Consider the following 16322-nt stretch of genomic DNA (forward strand, 5'->3'; position numbering starts at 1 on the left):
TAAGTCAATGATTTGCTTCCAACTCTCGGTAGTGCAGTGATCAGGTACTGCTTCAATTACACTTGCCAAATCATCTGGATCCCCGGAATAATGTTCCTTAAACCACGTGTGCCTGATATTCTTTCTCTCAGAATATCTTCTCTTCATCTCATGATAAAGAGTACTCATGACTTTTTCAGGCTCAGGATGGCCATCAATATCGTACAAATACTACAAACAAATAGTATTCGTTAAAAAATTATGTGTTAATTGAAATTAATTATTTGAAACATTAAACTTGTTAATGTGTTTTACCTTCATTTTTTGTACAATTTGGTCTTTAAAGTGTTGAGGAATTTCACTGAAATTCAAGTAGTGTCCTGGCAACGTAATTGTGACCTCAACACCCATTTGGCGTACGAAAGCTGAACTCTCCTTACCAACCACTTTGCCTGTCACGGCATCAAGTTTTAGTGGTAATGGTTTCCCTGCATCACGCCTTCTTTGCTCAACATCCAAGTTGGTAGCAAGGCCACGCCCCTTTCTTCTTGGCGGTGGAGCAGTCTGACAAGTTGGCGGTACCCTAGTAGGGTCCGGTGGATCAGTACCGCCCCCGTCTCCACCATGATAAGTGGATACATCAGCAGACATTACTTTTTTTTTAAAAAAAATATTGGAGGAGTTGTAAGTAATAGTAAAAATAAAATTAACTTAGAATAAGAAATATTAACTTGCAATTAATAATTGTATGATTTACAAATTAAAGTGATTGAAAATTAATCATCCATATCACTATCATTATTAAATAAATGATCATTCACATCATCTTCACAAAGGTCAACTAAAATTTCTTCGTCTGATTCTTCAGTAGCATCTTCGTCGTCCACGTTGCGGCCATCTTCGTTGACAGGCGAACTAGGTTCAGAGCCAATGTCTATAGGAGGTTGATTAGGTAGCAAAATTAACTCCCCAAGATCTACTGTTAACACAAAATTGGAGGAGTTGGTGTCGTGTACCAAATCAATTTCGACGTTAGGATCATCATCCACGATATCCCAAATTTGTCGGTGATTTACATTCTCAACTATTTTCCAATTTTTCCCTCTCAATAAATCATCGAGATAAAACACTTGCTTTGCTTGACTAGCAAGTATGTATGGGTCATCTTTATACCATACACCACTGACATTAATACTAGTGATAAGGTTCTCGACGATTGTCTTCTTCCGTCTTGGATTTGTATTGTACCACTTGCACTTAAATAATGTGACAGAGTAAACACCAGTGAAGGTTAACTTTAGCACTTCAGTGAGTGTGCCGTAATAATTAAAACCTTCTGTTCCTGCCACAAACACTCCACTATTTTGTGTGCTCCTCTTCTCATCTCTTTTGGTAGCCATAAATCGAACTCCATTCACAATACAACCTTCATAGTAAGTGCCTAAGTGATCAGACCCGGATGCTAAAGCTAGCAACTCTTTGCCATTGTCTAATGATCCGGACTTGTGCAAGTCATATATCTATAAAAATAAATACATCATTAGAAAATGACAAACACCACTTAGATAATAAATGTTTACAACACTTATGCATTCACCTTCTTGTGAAACCACGGACGAAAATATTTTTTGCGTAGGACATTATGATCTCCATTCGGGTAATTTTGTCGGATCACTTCCAAGTGTTCACTGTAAAATAAAATAGATTTGAATTGATTGATTGAAATTTAAGTTTAAAAAAATAGGAAAATAAGTATGGGAAAAAACTCACTCTAAGTAAGCTTGAATTTCAGGTGAATTGTTGAATATATACCACTCTACTTGTTCACGAGATGCGCGATCAAGTGGCCGAAGATTGCCTTTTGTGATGGGTCGACATTGAGATTGAAACACAGAAAGCTTTCGTGGGACAACCTCATCTTCATTACGATCAAGACGGTTAAACCTTGTTTCAACCCCCTTGAAATACATTGAACAAAATGTCAAAGCCTCATCAATCACGTAACTTTCTGCTATCGACCCTTCAGGACGTGCTTTATTTCCTACGTAGTTCTTCAATTTTTTCATGTATCTTTCAAATGGATACATCCACCTCATAAAAACAGGTCCACCCAAAATTGCTTCTTCAGGCAAATGAAGGACCAAATGAATCATTATGTCAAAAAATGCAGGAGGAAATATGGACTCCATTTTACACAAGATTAAAATAAGATCTTGTTGAGCAACCTCCATGTCTTTAACATTTATAGTCCTTGAACAAATTTGTCTGAAAAAGTTACACGGTTCGTAGATGGTGGTCGATATAGCGTTCGGGAGAAACTTGCGAACACCAACGGTACGATAATCGTTGCATTATTACATGACAGTCGTGTGACTTTAATCCGATGACATTTGTTAAATTTTCATTTACTTTTTTTTTCAAATTCGAACAAAAGCCATCGGGAAATTTCACATCCTTAATAAATTTACAAAATCGGATCCTGTCATCAGGTTTAAGCACGTAAGGTGCATGAGGTTTCAACAACTTTCCCCTCTCGTCTTCATAAATCCACAACGATTCTCTGACGCCTAGCTTCTTTAAATCATGTCTTGCATTGGTAGTGTCCTTGGATTTCTCATTGTCCAATATTGTGCCCAATAAACTATCACAAACATTCTTCTCAACATGCATGACATCAATATTGTGTTTAAGAATATTTGAACACCAATAGTCAAGCTCGTAGAAGATGCTTTTTTTCCGCCAATTATGATTTTCTGCAACTCGCCTACGTTTCACACCACCAAAGAGCTCATGATTTCCAGGGAGGTGGGGTGGAAGTTTGTTTACTTGTTCTAATACTTCTTCACAAGTAAAACGTCTTGGAGGAGGTCTTCTCTCAATTTGTCCGTCAAATTGAGTATCCCTTCTCATTCGATGGTTATTTGGCAGAAATCTTCTATGACCCACGTAAGATGTCTTACCAATTACTCGAATAGAAGATGTATCTTCATTGCAAGTAGGACACGCTTTATATCCCTGACCACTCCAACCAGACAAATAACTACGAGCAGGAAAATCATTCACTGTCCACAAAAGAGCTGCACGCAACTTGAAGACAAGTGTTGGTTCGACAATCTCTCGGTATCTACTCCGTTAACCCACAACTCCTTCAACTCATCCACCAAGGGTCTTAAAAATATGTCTATGTCCATTCCGGGTGATTTATCTCCAGGAATTAGAATGGTCAACATAAAATTATTATCTTTCATACATAACCAAGGTGGAATATTATAGTTCGCCAAAACTACAGGCCACATACTGTAAGCTTGGCTCATGTTGCCAAATGGATTAAAGCCATCGGCAGCTAAACCGAGACGAACATTTCGAGGTTCACTAGCAAAATCAGGATGTTTGGCATCAAAGTCTTTCCACGCTGCACCATCCACAGGGTGTCGCATCACACCCTCATCTTTTGATTTACCACTGTGGTGCCATACCATGTATTTCGCCGTATGTCTTGAAGTATACAGTCTTTTCAGTCGCGGAATTAACGGAAAATAACGCATCACCTTATGAGGCACCTTTTTTGCTCCTAAATTTTCTGAAGTTATCAATCTACTAGTGCCACGAATTTGGACATGAATCTTCATTTGCATGTTCATTATAAAATAAACAGCAATTGTGCTTGCACACATGAATTGACTCATACCCCAATCCTAATTTTTTCAATCTTTTCTTGGCATCATAATAGTTTGATGGAATTTTATTTTCCTTTGGAAAAGCAAATTTTAGTAACTTCGCAATTCATCAAATATGTTGTTAGGAATTTTTCCCCTAACTTTCAAATGCAATAATTTTGCCAAAAAGTTAAGAGAAGATATCCAATCACAACCAGGATACAACTCGGCCTCAATTTCTTCAAATAATTCGTCGCGCCATTGATTTGCATCAGGATTATCATCCATTTCGAATGACGGCTGAAGGAAGTCATCCACTATTGGAATCATCTCGTCAATTTCAGGATCATCATCAGCGGCATCATGGTCGTTCATTGCATTAGTGGCACTAGATTCTGCTTCCCCGTGGTATGTCCACTTTTCGTAACCAGTAAAAAAACCCCAATCGAATATATGTGCTTTCACAACAGGTAAAGTTTGAAGCCTATTGTTCACACATCTTACACAAGGGCATCTAATCCTACCATCACAATCTTTACATTTCGAGGCCATCTCTAAAAATGCAATTAGACCATCCCAATATTGTGGACATCTACGATTTCGCAAAGTGGTCCAAGACTTGTCGATTGTCATCTAAAATTTTATGAAGACATAAGATTTAAAAGTATAACGAAAAATTGAATCATCAAATTTTATGCTATTTTATGATATTTTATGATATCTTATGATACTTTATTAAAAAAATTTACATTATTAATTTATATTAACTTACACAATTATTTATGTATTATTATAATAACTACAGTTCATTATTAATTATCTTTTCTATTGTTAATTTTTAAAGGATTATTATTTTAAAATATTTTCCTATATTGACATATTTTTTTTTTCAATAAAGTTATCATTAAAATCGTAAAAAATATAATTTTTTCCTTTTATATTTATTTTTAAAGTAAATATTACACTAAAATTTTCATTTATTAAAATTTTTTTAATTTTAAAAAAATACATTATTATTATTAATATTTATTTTTCTCATATTTCAATGTTAAAATTTAATTATCTAATTACTTTCATTAAAAAATTTTGGAACTTAAATTTTTATTATTAAAAAAACTACAAAATCTTATTTAATAATTTATGTAAAAAAGTTTTATGATATTTTATGCTATTTTATGATATCTTATGACTTTTTATTAAGAAAATTTACATTATTATTTTAAAAAAAATAAATTATTATATTTAATAATACGTATTTAATAATTAAAAAATTATTTTACTATTAATTAATTAAATTAATTTTTTATATTTATACTTCTAAGTAAGTATTACTTTATATATATATTACATTTTATTATTTAAAAAATTTATAACTAATTTAATTTATTTTTATTTTATTTTTAAAAATTTATTATTTCAAATTTTTTATATTTATTATTTATGATTTTTTATATTACTCTACTTAGTTATATTTTTGTATATTTATTTGTCAAAGTACTTTTAATTTATAATTTTTTTCATGTTAAATCTTTATTATTTATATACTACAATATTACATAATTATTTTAAAATATTATTTTATTATAATAAACTTTTTAAGTAATTAATATATTCTTATTCTAATTTTTTTAAAAAACATAAAAAACATTACAAAATTAATTATTTAACAAGCTTATAATTTTTTAACTATTCAAAATTCTAAATGTTAAACAAAAATACACATTTACTATTATAAAATACATTTATTACTATATAAACTTAAAATCTAAAATTTTACAAATTTACACATTTAAAACTTTTAAGCATATATATAATATATAATATATTTATTATTATATAAAAATTTACATATGTAAAATTTTTAAACAATACATTATATATATTACTATATATACACACTAAATTCTAAACTTTTATAAATTTACATATTCATAATTTTTAACAATATATTATATATACATATAATATAATATATACACTGTTTAAAAATTATATAAGTATATACATATATACATGTCATATATATAATATAATATATTGTTTAAAAATTATGCATTTTCATATAACACATATATCAGACATACACAACATTATATATTTACTCATACACAAAAAAATTACTAAACAGTTGCATAAAAATTACCAAACACAAAATTATATATTTACACATACATTTGCATAAAAATTTACACATACACAGATATATAAATGTAATATACTAATTACTAAACATTCAAAGATTGAAAAAATAAAAAAAAAAACAAACCTGTAAATTTTTCTGCCAAGCTTTTTCTTCACTTTCCGTTTTCACTTTCAGTTTCGAGCAAAATATCTCCCCCAAAACTTCAAACATGCAGAAAAAACTAATAACTATCAAAGAAAAATAAGATGAAAAAAATGAAAAAACCATAATGAAAAAAACATTACCTGTGAAAAAAAATAATGGTGCAATGGCGCTTCACGGTGGCAAATGGGCGGACTATGGCGGAGAAGACTCCGAGAAGGGGACTATGGCAGAGGAGGGAGGAGGAGGAGGAGGAGGAGAAGTCGGAGTGGGGTGGTGTTTTCTGAGTTATCTGTAAATAATGGGGAAAATGGAAAAGGTTGGGGAAAATGGAAAATGTTTTCTGAGTGATGGGGGGGGATTATATAGATATTTATTACCGGCGGGACCCGCCGGTATTAATAGGGGTTCCGCCGGTATTAATAAAACGGTCAGATCACCCTGACTAATACCGGCGGGACCCCCCGGCAATAATCCGCCGGTATTAGTCTTTTCAAAAATTTAGGCGGTCAAAATCCCGCCCAAACTATTAGAGGCGGATTTTCCGCCGGTAATACTAAAGTTCCGCCGGGAATACTAAATTTAAATAAATATTTAATAAATTTTTAATTATTCAAAAGTAATACCGGCGGAATGCCTTTTCCGCCGGTAATAATCCCATTAATACCGGCGGTTTGGCTCCGCCGGTATTACCTCCGCCGGTACTAAGTAAAAATGTTGTAGTGATTGTTAATTATGCATACATTATTTTTGCTGGATAGTTTATGAAAGCCATTCATTTACAATTTTATAAATTTCTGCAATATACAAGGTTTGATATTGTTGTCAACTTTTAGAACCATTACTTTAATCAATGACAAAAGAATTGTTGTATACAAGTTAATTTGCATAAATTATCTAAAGCTATTTAAACTTCAAATTACTTTGTAAGAATATTATATATATTTGCTTGAAAATATATGTGCTAATTAAAAAAGAAAAAACAAAATTGATTTATGTAAAATATACTATTCTCTCTATTGAATGGACACAATTGAATATTTTATTTTTAAAACTATTATGATTTTTTTCTTTAAATTTTTGCTTTTGAAGTTTCCATTTCATACTTTATATTACACTTTTTTATTTTCTTTTATTATATGATATTTTTTAAAATAACAATTAAAAAATAACAAAATGAATTCTTTATGTCATTGTACTTTAGTCTACTTCTAAACAATGTATGTTATCAAATGTGTTTGGTTTTTATATGGTATTGTTCTTTGATTTATTTTAAAGATAGAAAATAAAGTAAAATAATAATAATAATAATAATAATAATAATAATAAAAAGTGACTACTTTGTGAATTGATTAAATTTTTTTTAATTTTGGCTTTTGTATTGTTCTTTGGTTTTTTTTTAAAGGAAAAAATATTTAAAAATATTAAGTTTGAATATATCTTGAATATTAAGTTTGCAATTACATTGTCATAATTTTTTCAAGCGTCAGTTATACTGAATTATTAGAACTAACATATTACAATCAGTATTTATTTTAGATTGCAATACTATCATTTAAATTATTTGAATATACATAAAAATAACTACACCCAATAATAAAATAAGTTTTTCTTGAATTAATCACTTTATTAAAAGAATTTAATTAGACTATAATAATGAATTAAATTATATGATTATTTATTAAATCATTCTCATTTATATTATAAAACACCTATCATAAAACTAAGTATACGTAGCTTTCTCCTAGTATATATATATATAGTGGGCAATTCACCTAAATTATGTTATTCAATTAAAGTTTACTAAAAAAAAAATAATAAACGTGGCTTGTACGTAGTTGCAATTCGGTATATAGATAGATTCGTATTAGAGACGTACTTCCATATTAGTATAGATTCGTATTAGAGACGTAGTTCCATATTAGTATAGATTCGTATTAGAGCGAAACTCCTCGACTCGTCCACAGCTTTAAATATCACTTTTGTACGTATTACTTTAGATTCCTTACGTAACTTTTATCACTATCTCTCTCACTCTCTATCACTACAGTACTACTCTATTTCACTCTCAATTTGATACTTTTATTTTATCATTCACTCATTCAGTACTCCCTCCTCTCATTTCTCCGGCCATGGAACCAAGAAACTTCCTCCGCTTTCTCTTCTTTCCTCTCACACTTGGAATACTAGTCTTATTCTTCACCTGGCTCACCTTCACTCACGCGCCACCCTCTGCAGTGGAGCTTCTCGACTGTGCCACCAACTCTCCCTGGTGCACTTCCAAGAATCGCATCCAACATCAGCCCCCAAAATCCACGCGCCTCCGTGACCATACTCTCGACACTCCCCACCACCCGCTAGACCCTCTAACAGTCCAAGAAATCAGAAAAATCCGTACGCTCCTTTCTTCCCACGCGCTCTTCCGCGCGTCGCCCTACTCGCTCCACACCGTCGAGCTCGAAGAGCCGGAGAAGTCACTCGTCATTGGTTGGAAGAAGGGCGACCCACTTCCGCCGAGGAAGGCTACTGTGGTCGCACGTGCGAGAGGAGCCTCGCACGTGCTGACCGTTGATCTCAGTACGGAAGAGGTGACCGTACACCAAACTGGGAAGCATTCTGGTTATCCGATGATGACCGTGGAGGATATGACTACGGCCACCGTGGTCCCATTAACGAGCGCCGAGTTCAACCGTACGATCGTCGGTCGCGGAGTTAATCTGACGGACCTGGCGTGCTTGCCGATTTCACTGGGGTGGTTCGGTAAGGCGGAGGAAGGAAGGAGGTTGATTAAGGTACAGTGCTACTCCATGAAAGATACGGTGAACTTTTATATGAGACCAATCGAAGGGTTGACCGTAACCGTTGACCTTGACACCAAACAAGTGGTTAAAATATCCGATAAGGGCAAGACCATACCCATACCAAAGGCCTCCAATACAGATTACCGGTTTTCAACCATGGAGCAGAACCGGGTCATGGATATACTGAACCCTATATCTCTCGAGCAACCCAAAGGTCCGAGTTTCGTGATAGAAGATGATCATTTAGTGAAATGGGCAAATTGGGAATTTCACCTTAAACCCGATGCGAGAGCAGGTGTGATAATATCTAGGGCCAAGATCCGAGACCCGGATTCGGGTGAATTAAGGAACGTGATGTACAAAGGGTTAGCTTCGGAGCTATTTGTGCCTTATATGGACCCGACTGATGCATGGTATTTCAAGACTTATATGGATGCAGGCGAATATGGGTTCGGGTTAGAAGCCATGCCGCTCGACCCGCTTAATGACTGTCCCCGGAATGCTTACTACATGGATGGTGTTTTCGCGGCGGCCGATGGTACTCCCTATGTGAGGTCTAACATGGTTTGCGTGTTTGAAAGCTACGGAGGCGATGTCGCATGGCGACACGCAGAAAGTCCCATTACGGGTATGGATGTAAGTATATACGATCCATCGGGTCATGTAAATAATAACATGCACTATTCTTTAAAAAAATATTTAAGGGCATTTATATGTCATCGAGATTATTTGTCGTTTTGGTACTTATCGAAATTGGAAATAAAATTGTCGTTTTGTACATTTATTTGCTCAAAAAATTGTCGTTTGCTTGGCAGATTAGGGAAGTAAGACCGAAGGTGACACTTGTGGTGCGAATGGCAGCATCGGTTGCAAACTATGACTATATTGTTGATTGGGAGTTTCAAACAGATGGATTGATTCGAATTAAGGTGAGGCCCATTCATTATTTTATTTTATGTTTCCTGAAAATATTATTTTATTTTATTACTTTAATAAAATAAAAATGTTGATTTTCCCAATACAGGGTAGTACATTATGGAATAGTTTTTTTATTTTTTATTTTTTTGAAATGGAATTTGAAATAGATATATACTGTAATAAATTTGACACAACTAAATATAAATAAAATAGTAAAATATATATCGAATTTATCATAGTAAATTAAACAACTATTTACATTTTAATTACTAATATTTGTCTAATTATTGATTATTAATTAATCATTAAATTTTGTAATTGTTAAATATTAATCATTGTTTGATAAGATCTTGACTAGCGACTCACCTTAATTGCATTCTCATATAATAATAATAATAATAAATTTAATGGGGTGTATTTAGATTGTGAGTGTTGTTATAATTTGATGTGGTGGAAATATAAGCCCCTAATATAAATATGTACAAATTTTTCGTGTATAGCATCATTCATTAGGATACGAATTTAGGACAACTTTACAGTTATAAAATATATAAATAGAGTGGAGTCATTTTATTTTACCAAATTGGTTTAATCTAAATAATATCATTGTAAGAGTCCTTTGATTCATTACTATACATATATTGTATAGGTGTTTTTTCTTGGTTGTGCCCTAATACCAGTACTTCCATAACAATAATTGACAGGTTGGGCTTAGTGGCATATTGATGGTGAAAGGCACTGAATATGAGAACACAAATCAAATTCCTAATGAAGATAATATCTATGGTACCCTTTTGTCTGAAAATGTAATTGGTGTCATTCATGATCATTACATCACATTTTATCTTGATATGGACGTGGACGGCTCAGACAATTCCTTTGCCAAAGTCCATATTGAAAGAGTTAAAAACTCACAAGGAGATTCATCAACACCAAGAAGAAGTTACTTGAAAGCAACAAAAAAAGTGGCAAAAACTGAAAAAGAGGCACAAATTAAGCTAAAATTGTATGATCCCTCCGAGTTCCACGTGTTCAACCCAACAAAGAAAACTCGGGTCGGGAACCCGGTTGGGTACAAGGTGGTACCCGGAGGCACCGCGGCTAGCCTTCTTGACCTGGATGACCCTCCACAAAAGAGAGGTGCTTTTACAAATAACCAAATTTGGGTTACCCCTTATAACAGGAGTGAGCTGTGGGCTGGCGGCTTATTTGTTTACCAAAGTCATGGTGAAGACACCCTTGCTGTGTGGTCTAACAGGTAATAATTCAAAACACATCTTCCCTTATGGTCTTGTCTCACGTTTCCAATTAATTGAAAGTATATAGTTACTAATTGAGTAGTATTAGGCCTACATATTCCCTTACATACAAACAATCAAACACTATATATATACATACATGCTAGAAGCTACTTAGTGAAATTTCATGGGTTATAATCATATCTCTTACTTTTATTGATTATATTTAAATAATTATTAGAAAAAATGTTACTTAAACAATAACATAGTGTAATATATATAGGGATATGATTTTGTCTCGTTATTGTACTTTCACGGGTTATAATCCGTGATGTACCGTAGCCGTCAGATAAGGGAGTTATTTGATCTGACGGCTGAGATTGATCTAGGAGTAATTAGGGTTAAAAAGTAGAAACGTACTCTGACACTCATTTAATATACCCTGAGACCCATCTAATGTACCACGGAATACATTCCGTGAAAGTACATCACGGGACAAAATCATATCTCAATATATATAGGTTCGCTTATTAAAAGTAACACTATAAAAAACTGCTACTTTTAATGACAACTTTAATTTAGTCACGACATAAATTTTTTGTGACTAAATATAATTTTTAGTCACAACAAAAAATTATTTGTGACTAAAACATATCATTTAGACACAAGTTGTCACTAATTTAGTTTTAGTCACAACAAGTATTGTGACTAAAAACAAATTTAGTCACAACAAATTGTAATTTTTGTGACTAATACCTTTAGAGCCACGAACCTTTTAGTCACAACATAAGAATAATAATTTATAATTAGCTACAACTTTTTTACTTTTAGTCACAAATTTTGTTGTGACTAAAAGTAAAAAATTTTGTAGTGATAAAATCATCAATTTTCATGTTTAAATATAACTTTGTCTCGTTTTCTCTGTTATTATCTATAAATAAACAAAGTTTACAAAAAAAAAATAAAATAATATAACCAACAAAAATTTATATATAAAAAAATAATAACAATACAAAAAAAAGTTAATATTATATGTGTAGCTCGTATAGTTTTTAAATATTTACTAATATACAAATAAGATTAAAAAACAAAAAATAAATAAAATAAAATAAAGCAAGTAAAATTTATTCAAAAAACACGAGAAAAAAAATGGTAAAAAAATGTACAAAACACTTAAAGAAAAAGTATTTTAAAAAGGCAAATGAAGTTAAAAAAATTAGAGATATTTTTTAAGGGGAAAAAAGGTGAGAGATTAAAAAAGAGAGAGAAAAATGACAAAAATATTAATAATAAGTATTGTTATGCTCATATTTTGAGCCATAAATATGGATATGACACATGAAAATTTGGACGTGAGAATTGTGGAAAACTCAGTAATAAATGAATCATCTCGAAGGGATAATTGATTACGATCAATATCAGTCTCGCATTACGCAGTAAGACAGTGAGACAAGTAACGTATGGCGAGATGATAATGATAGAAGTCTACTCGGGTGTAACAAATCCAAATTGTATTGCTGGAAAGGGTAGATAATAAGTTGTTTAAGAACTTCTAACTCATTAACCCACATACTTAAATGATTAAGGGAAATAAGAAAAATGCAACTTATTTCAAAATCTTAGAAGACTAAGTCTAAGAGTTGCCCTGGAAAGGCTATAGCGAGAATAAACATATTAACTAGCATCTTGTAAAATGCGACCAACTATCCTTGAACACCACTGAAAGATGCGAACCATCCTTGGAATGTGTTACCTCGGCAATAAAAGACTTCCAAATAAGATCAAAAGATTGTTATCAGCAGTTATTTCATTTTTCAACTTGTTGTAAACATAAAACGTGGGGATTGCCCACATTTCATAAATAGTTACCTAGATATGATCGAAAAGAATAACTGTCATAGTAAAAAAGAAACTCCTATAAATAGGAACTGAACCTTAGGGAGGGGAATCCATCATTTTGGGAAGGAAAGATCCTGTGAGATTAAATAAATACTCATGGTTATTCATTTGTAATCCATATACATAATCACAAAATACTCAGAAATAATAGTGACTCATGGAGTATGTAGATTTTAAATACAAAATGATGTAAAAACTTTTAGTGTTTCATATATATTTATTAATTAAATATAAATACTTAACTTTTATTTACAAGGCTTCATTTATTGTTAACGAAAGTATGAGTTAACAATTTGGTGCTTTCATTGAAAGCATTTGTAAAAAAAAACTCAAAACACATCTCCTCTTTATTTCATTACACCTTTGAAAATACTCAACACGACGAGCTAGTCGTGGAAGAAGAGATAACACGTCGATCAAGAAAAGAACCCCAGGGGGCACAAACTTAGACCACTCAAGGAAGGGGTCCTACTGAGAGGAACTCTGATAGAAGTGACCCTGAGCAAAAAAATTCGTGAGAGAAGGGAATCAGATGCATATGACCCCACAAGATATGTTCCCATAGTGGAAATTCGTCAAAGGCTCACAGAATCCAACTGAAGAAATGAGGAGTTAAAACGAGCCATGGCTGCAGCCAGAATGACTCAAAACAATGCACCGGTTGTGCAAGAAGAGCAACCTGCACGAAGACCGTGTGGAAGGCCCTGTGGTTCACGAACTAGGAGGGCACAAGGACCCAACATCAAAGAACATGAGCTAAATAGTCCCACTCAACCCCATGAGCAACAACCAAGGAATACAAGGGATATTTCTGTTGATGGATGAGGTCCCCAAAATTAGGGTGCCACAACTTCGAGGCAAACGCGAGCAAGGGGACAACAGAAGTCTCAAAGAAGTAATGAAAATATAAATGATCAACTGCCTAACCGATGTAGTCGTCCTCCAAGTCCACCACAAGGACATAGGAGAGAAGAAAGCGACAGTATGTATACATACTTGAATAGAGGCAGATTTTCCCCGCCCAGGGGAGTCTCCACAAACTAAAGGAGGTCTCTCCTTTCCCAAACAGTGTCTCTTCTCACCTAAGGGAGCAAGTTTGGACCTCGAAATTTACTAAGTGTAAATTTGAAGTGTTCACCCTCAAAATTTACTAAGTATAAATATTAGAGCTTATCCTTATATGTTTTGATGCCCAATACAATAGTTAACACACAAAGGAACCCCTTTCCCCTCTCTTCCTTCTCTCTTGCTCTTTCTCCCTCAATCTCCACGGGAAGGTAGCTACACGAGGTGTGCAAGCTCCTCGCCCTCCTTCTCTCTCTTTGTCTCACGGGGAGCACATGGGGAGTGCAAGCTCCCTATCCCCTTTCTATCTCTTTGTCTCCATGGAGAGCACACGGGGAGTGCAAGCTCTCTCTCTCTCTCTCTCTCTCTCTCTCTCTCCACAGGGAGGTTCCTCTCCCCCCTCCTCTTCATTTCACTTTATCCATTCCATCTCACTCATGGAATCGGTCCTACCCTAAGCCACACTACTAGGATTTTTGTGAAGAGAATTGGTAAAATGCATCAAGATGATACTGGATAAAGAACAACATAAGCCTAACACTAATCAGTCAAATTCTCCAAGGCAAAATGTACATGGAAGATGAGGGAGACAACGAGAAAAATAACAAAAGAATGTACGACCAAGGACATGTCTGTTAAAGCAAGCTTGTGTCTTCCAAGCTTGAGGGCGAGTAGTGGTTGTACAAGAGGGTAGAAGGAGTACAAGTAGTGGAGCCACCACCTAACAGCTATTAGTACAGCTTGACACTCGACCACAACTACCGGCCTCCACTACTCACCTGCCAAGCTCAGTTGCTATACGTACTACCAAGATAGTGTCTTCTAACTTTTGGAACCACTTATATTAAGAAATTAGAGATCATGTATAAATAGCCCCTTGAGGCACTTGTAAAAGGGGTGGAAAAATAATTATAAGAAATACCATTAAGCAATGCAATACTTATTTTCTCTCTATCGATGTTGCTGACATTTATTCTCCAAGCTTTCTAACTCTTATTGTTTTGCTTGATTTTACATTTAAACTTTGGTTTTCTAATCTTAATTTTATTGTTGAGAATCAGTCTCAACAATACCTTATCTAAAGAACTATATTTTACATATAAGTTATATAAACAAGACTATATATTTTGCAAAATGATATTAAGAAGTATCTATTTTCATGTTGTATGGCGCTCTTGTAGTGATGGCGTTCTATTATACTATAATTTATATTATTAATTTCAGAATTGTAGTATAGCATTAATTAGTACAAAATGTGTTTATAATTGTAATTTGTTTTAAAAAAGATTTCTAGTACTCAAGACCTTTTTTTATGCTAATAACTTAAATCAGTGTTACCATTGTGTGGGAATTTGAAATAATTAGTATATATAATGTGTTTTATAATGGTCATTGGTTTTTGCAGGGATAGGATAATTGAAAATAAAGACATAGTGGTTTGGTACACTTTGGGATTTCATCATGTGCCATGTCAAGAGGACTATCCTATAATGCCTACAGTCTCATCTAGCTTTGATTTGAAGCCTGTTAATTTCTTTGAGAGAAACCCTATTCTTGGAGTCCCACCGAATGTCGAGAATGACCTACCTTCTTGTAAATCACCTTAGATCATCTCTAATGGGAGATGTAAAAATTGTATTATATTTGATATAAAAATTAGTTTTGTGGTAAATTTAATTACATCAAATTTTAACTTTGTGCTCGAATACACAATTGTAAAATTTTGATGTAAAATTTAATATCTAATTAGAGGAGTGCTAGAGACTCTTTTTTACACTCTCTTCCTAATTGAGTGACATGTGTAAGCTTCTAAATTATGTTTAAAAATAGTTACAATTATGCCCTCATTTAATTTTTATTAATGATACTTAAAATGAGTCATCTCATTTACTTATTTTTTAAATTATTTTTTAAAAACTAATAGTTAATCTATTTATTTATTAATAATTAATATGTGTGATTCTATTTACTTGCTTGTTTGTTTTCCAGACCACAAAAAAACTTAATTAAATTATATTTTTTTTGTTTGTTAAAATTTCATTTTTTCAATAGATAATATGTACCACAATGAATTATTTTTTAAAATTTCTTTTACAATAAATATTGGCTATTTACTTTATAAGAAATAAAAAAAAAAATTCTTTTCATAAATTTTGCACCATTTTTTTTTTTTTTTTGCTTCATATCATTCTTTTGAAAAAAAAATCGTGTTTTTTTGGTTTTTTTACATTCCCTTAAATTTTTCATAAATTTCTCTCTAATCAAATATGTATATATATATATGGAACACTTGTTAATGGGTAATAAAAAAATTTAATAAGGTAACAACCTAATAACCTTTTATAGCAAGTTTCTAACAATTATTTTTTTAAAAAATATTATATTTATTTTTTATAAAATTGGAAATAATAATTACAACTAATAGCTTGAAAAAAAATTATAAATTATTTTTAAAAATTAATTAAAATTACTACTTTATTAT

At 32.6% G+C, this 16322-nt stretch overlaps 1 protein-coding gene across 1 annotated transcript; it reads left to right on the forward strand.

Annotated features, from left to right (window-relative positions):
• The first annotated feature begins 7883 nt into the window (after positions 1-7883).
• LOC115715836 (amine oxidase [copper-containing] gamma 2) lies at positions 7884-15687 on the forward strand. Its single transcript, XM_030644503.2, has 4 exons — positions 7884-9356; positions 9536-9649; positions 10343-10896; positions 15246-15687. The coding sequence occupies exons 1-4, from the start codon at positions 8052-8054 to the stop codon at positions 15445-15447; spliced, it is 2175 nt and encodes a 724-aa protein (XP_030500363.2). The 5' UTR covers positions 7884-8051; the 3' UTR covers positions 15448-15687.
• The last annotated feature ends 635 nt before the right edge of the window (positions 15688-16322 follow it).

Source organism: Cannabis sativa, chromosome 5 (genome assembly GCF_029168945.1).
Source record: "Cannabis sativa cultivar Pink pepper isolate KNU-18-1 chromosome 5, ASM2916894v1, whole genome shotgun sequence".
In the NCBI taxonomy this organism is placed as follows: Eukaryota; Viridiplantae; Streptophyta; class Magnoliopsida; order Rosales; family Cannabaceae; genus Cannabis; species Cannabis sativa.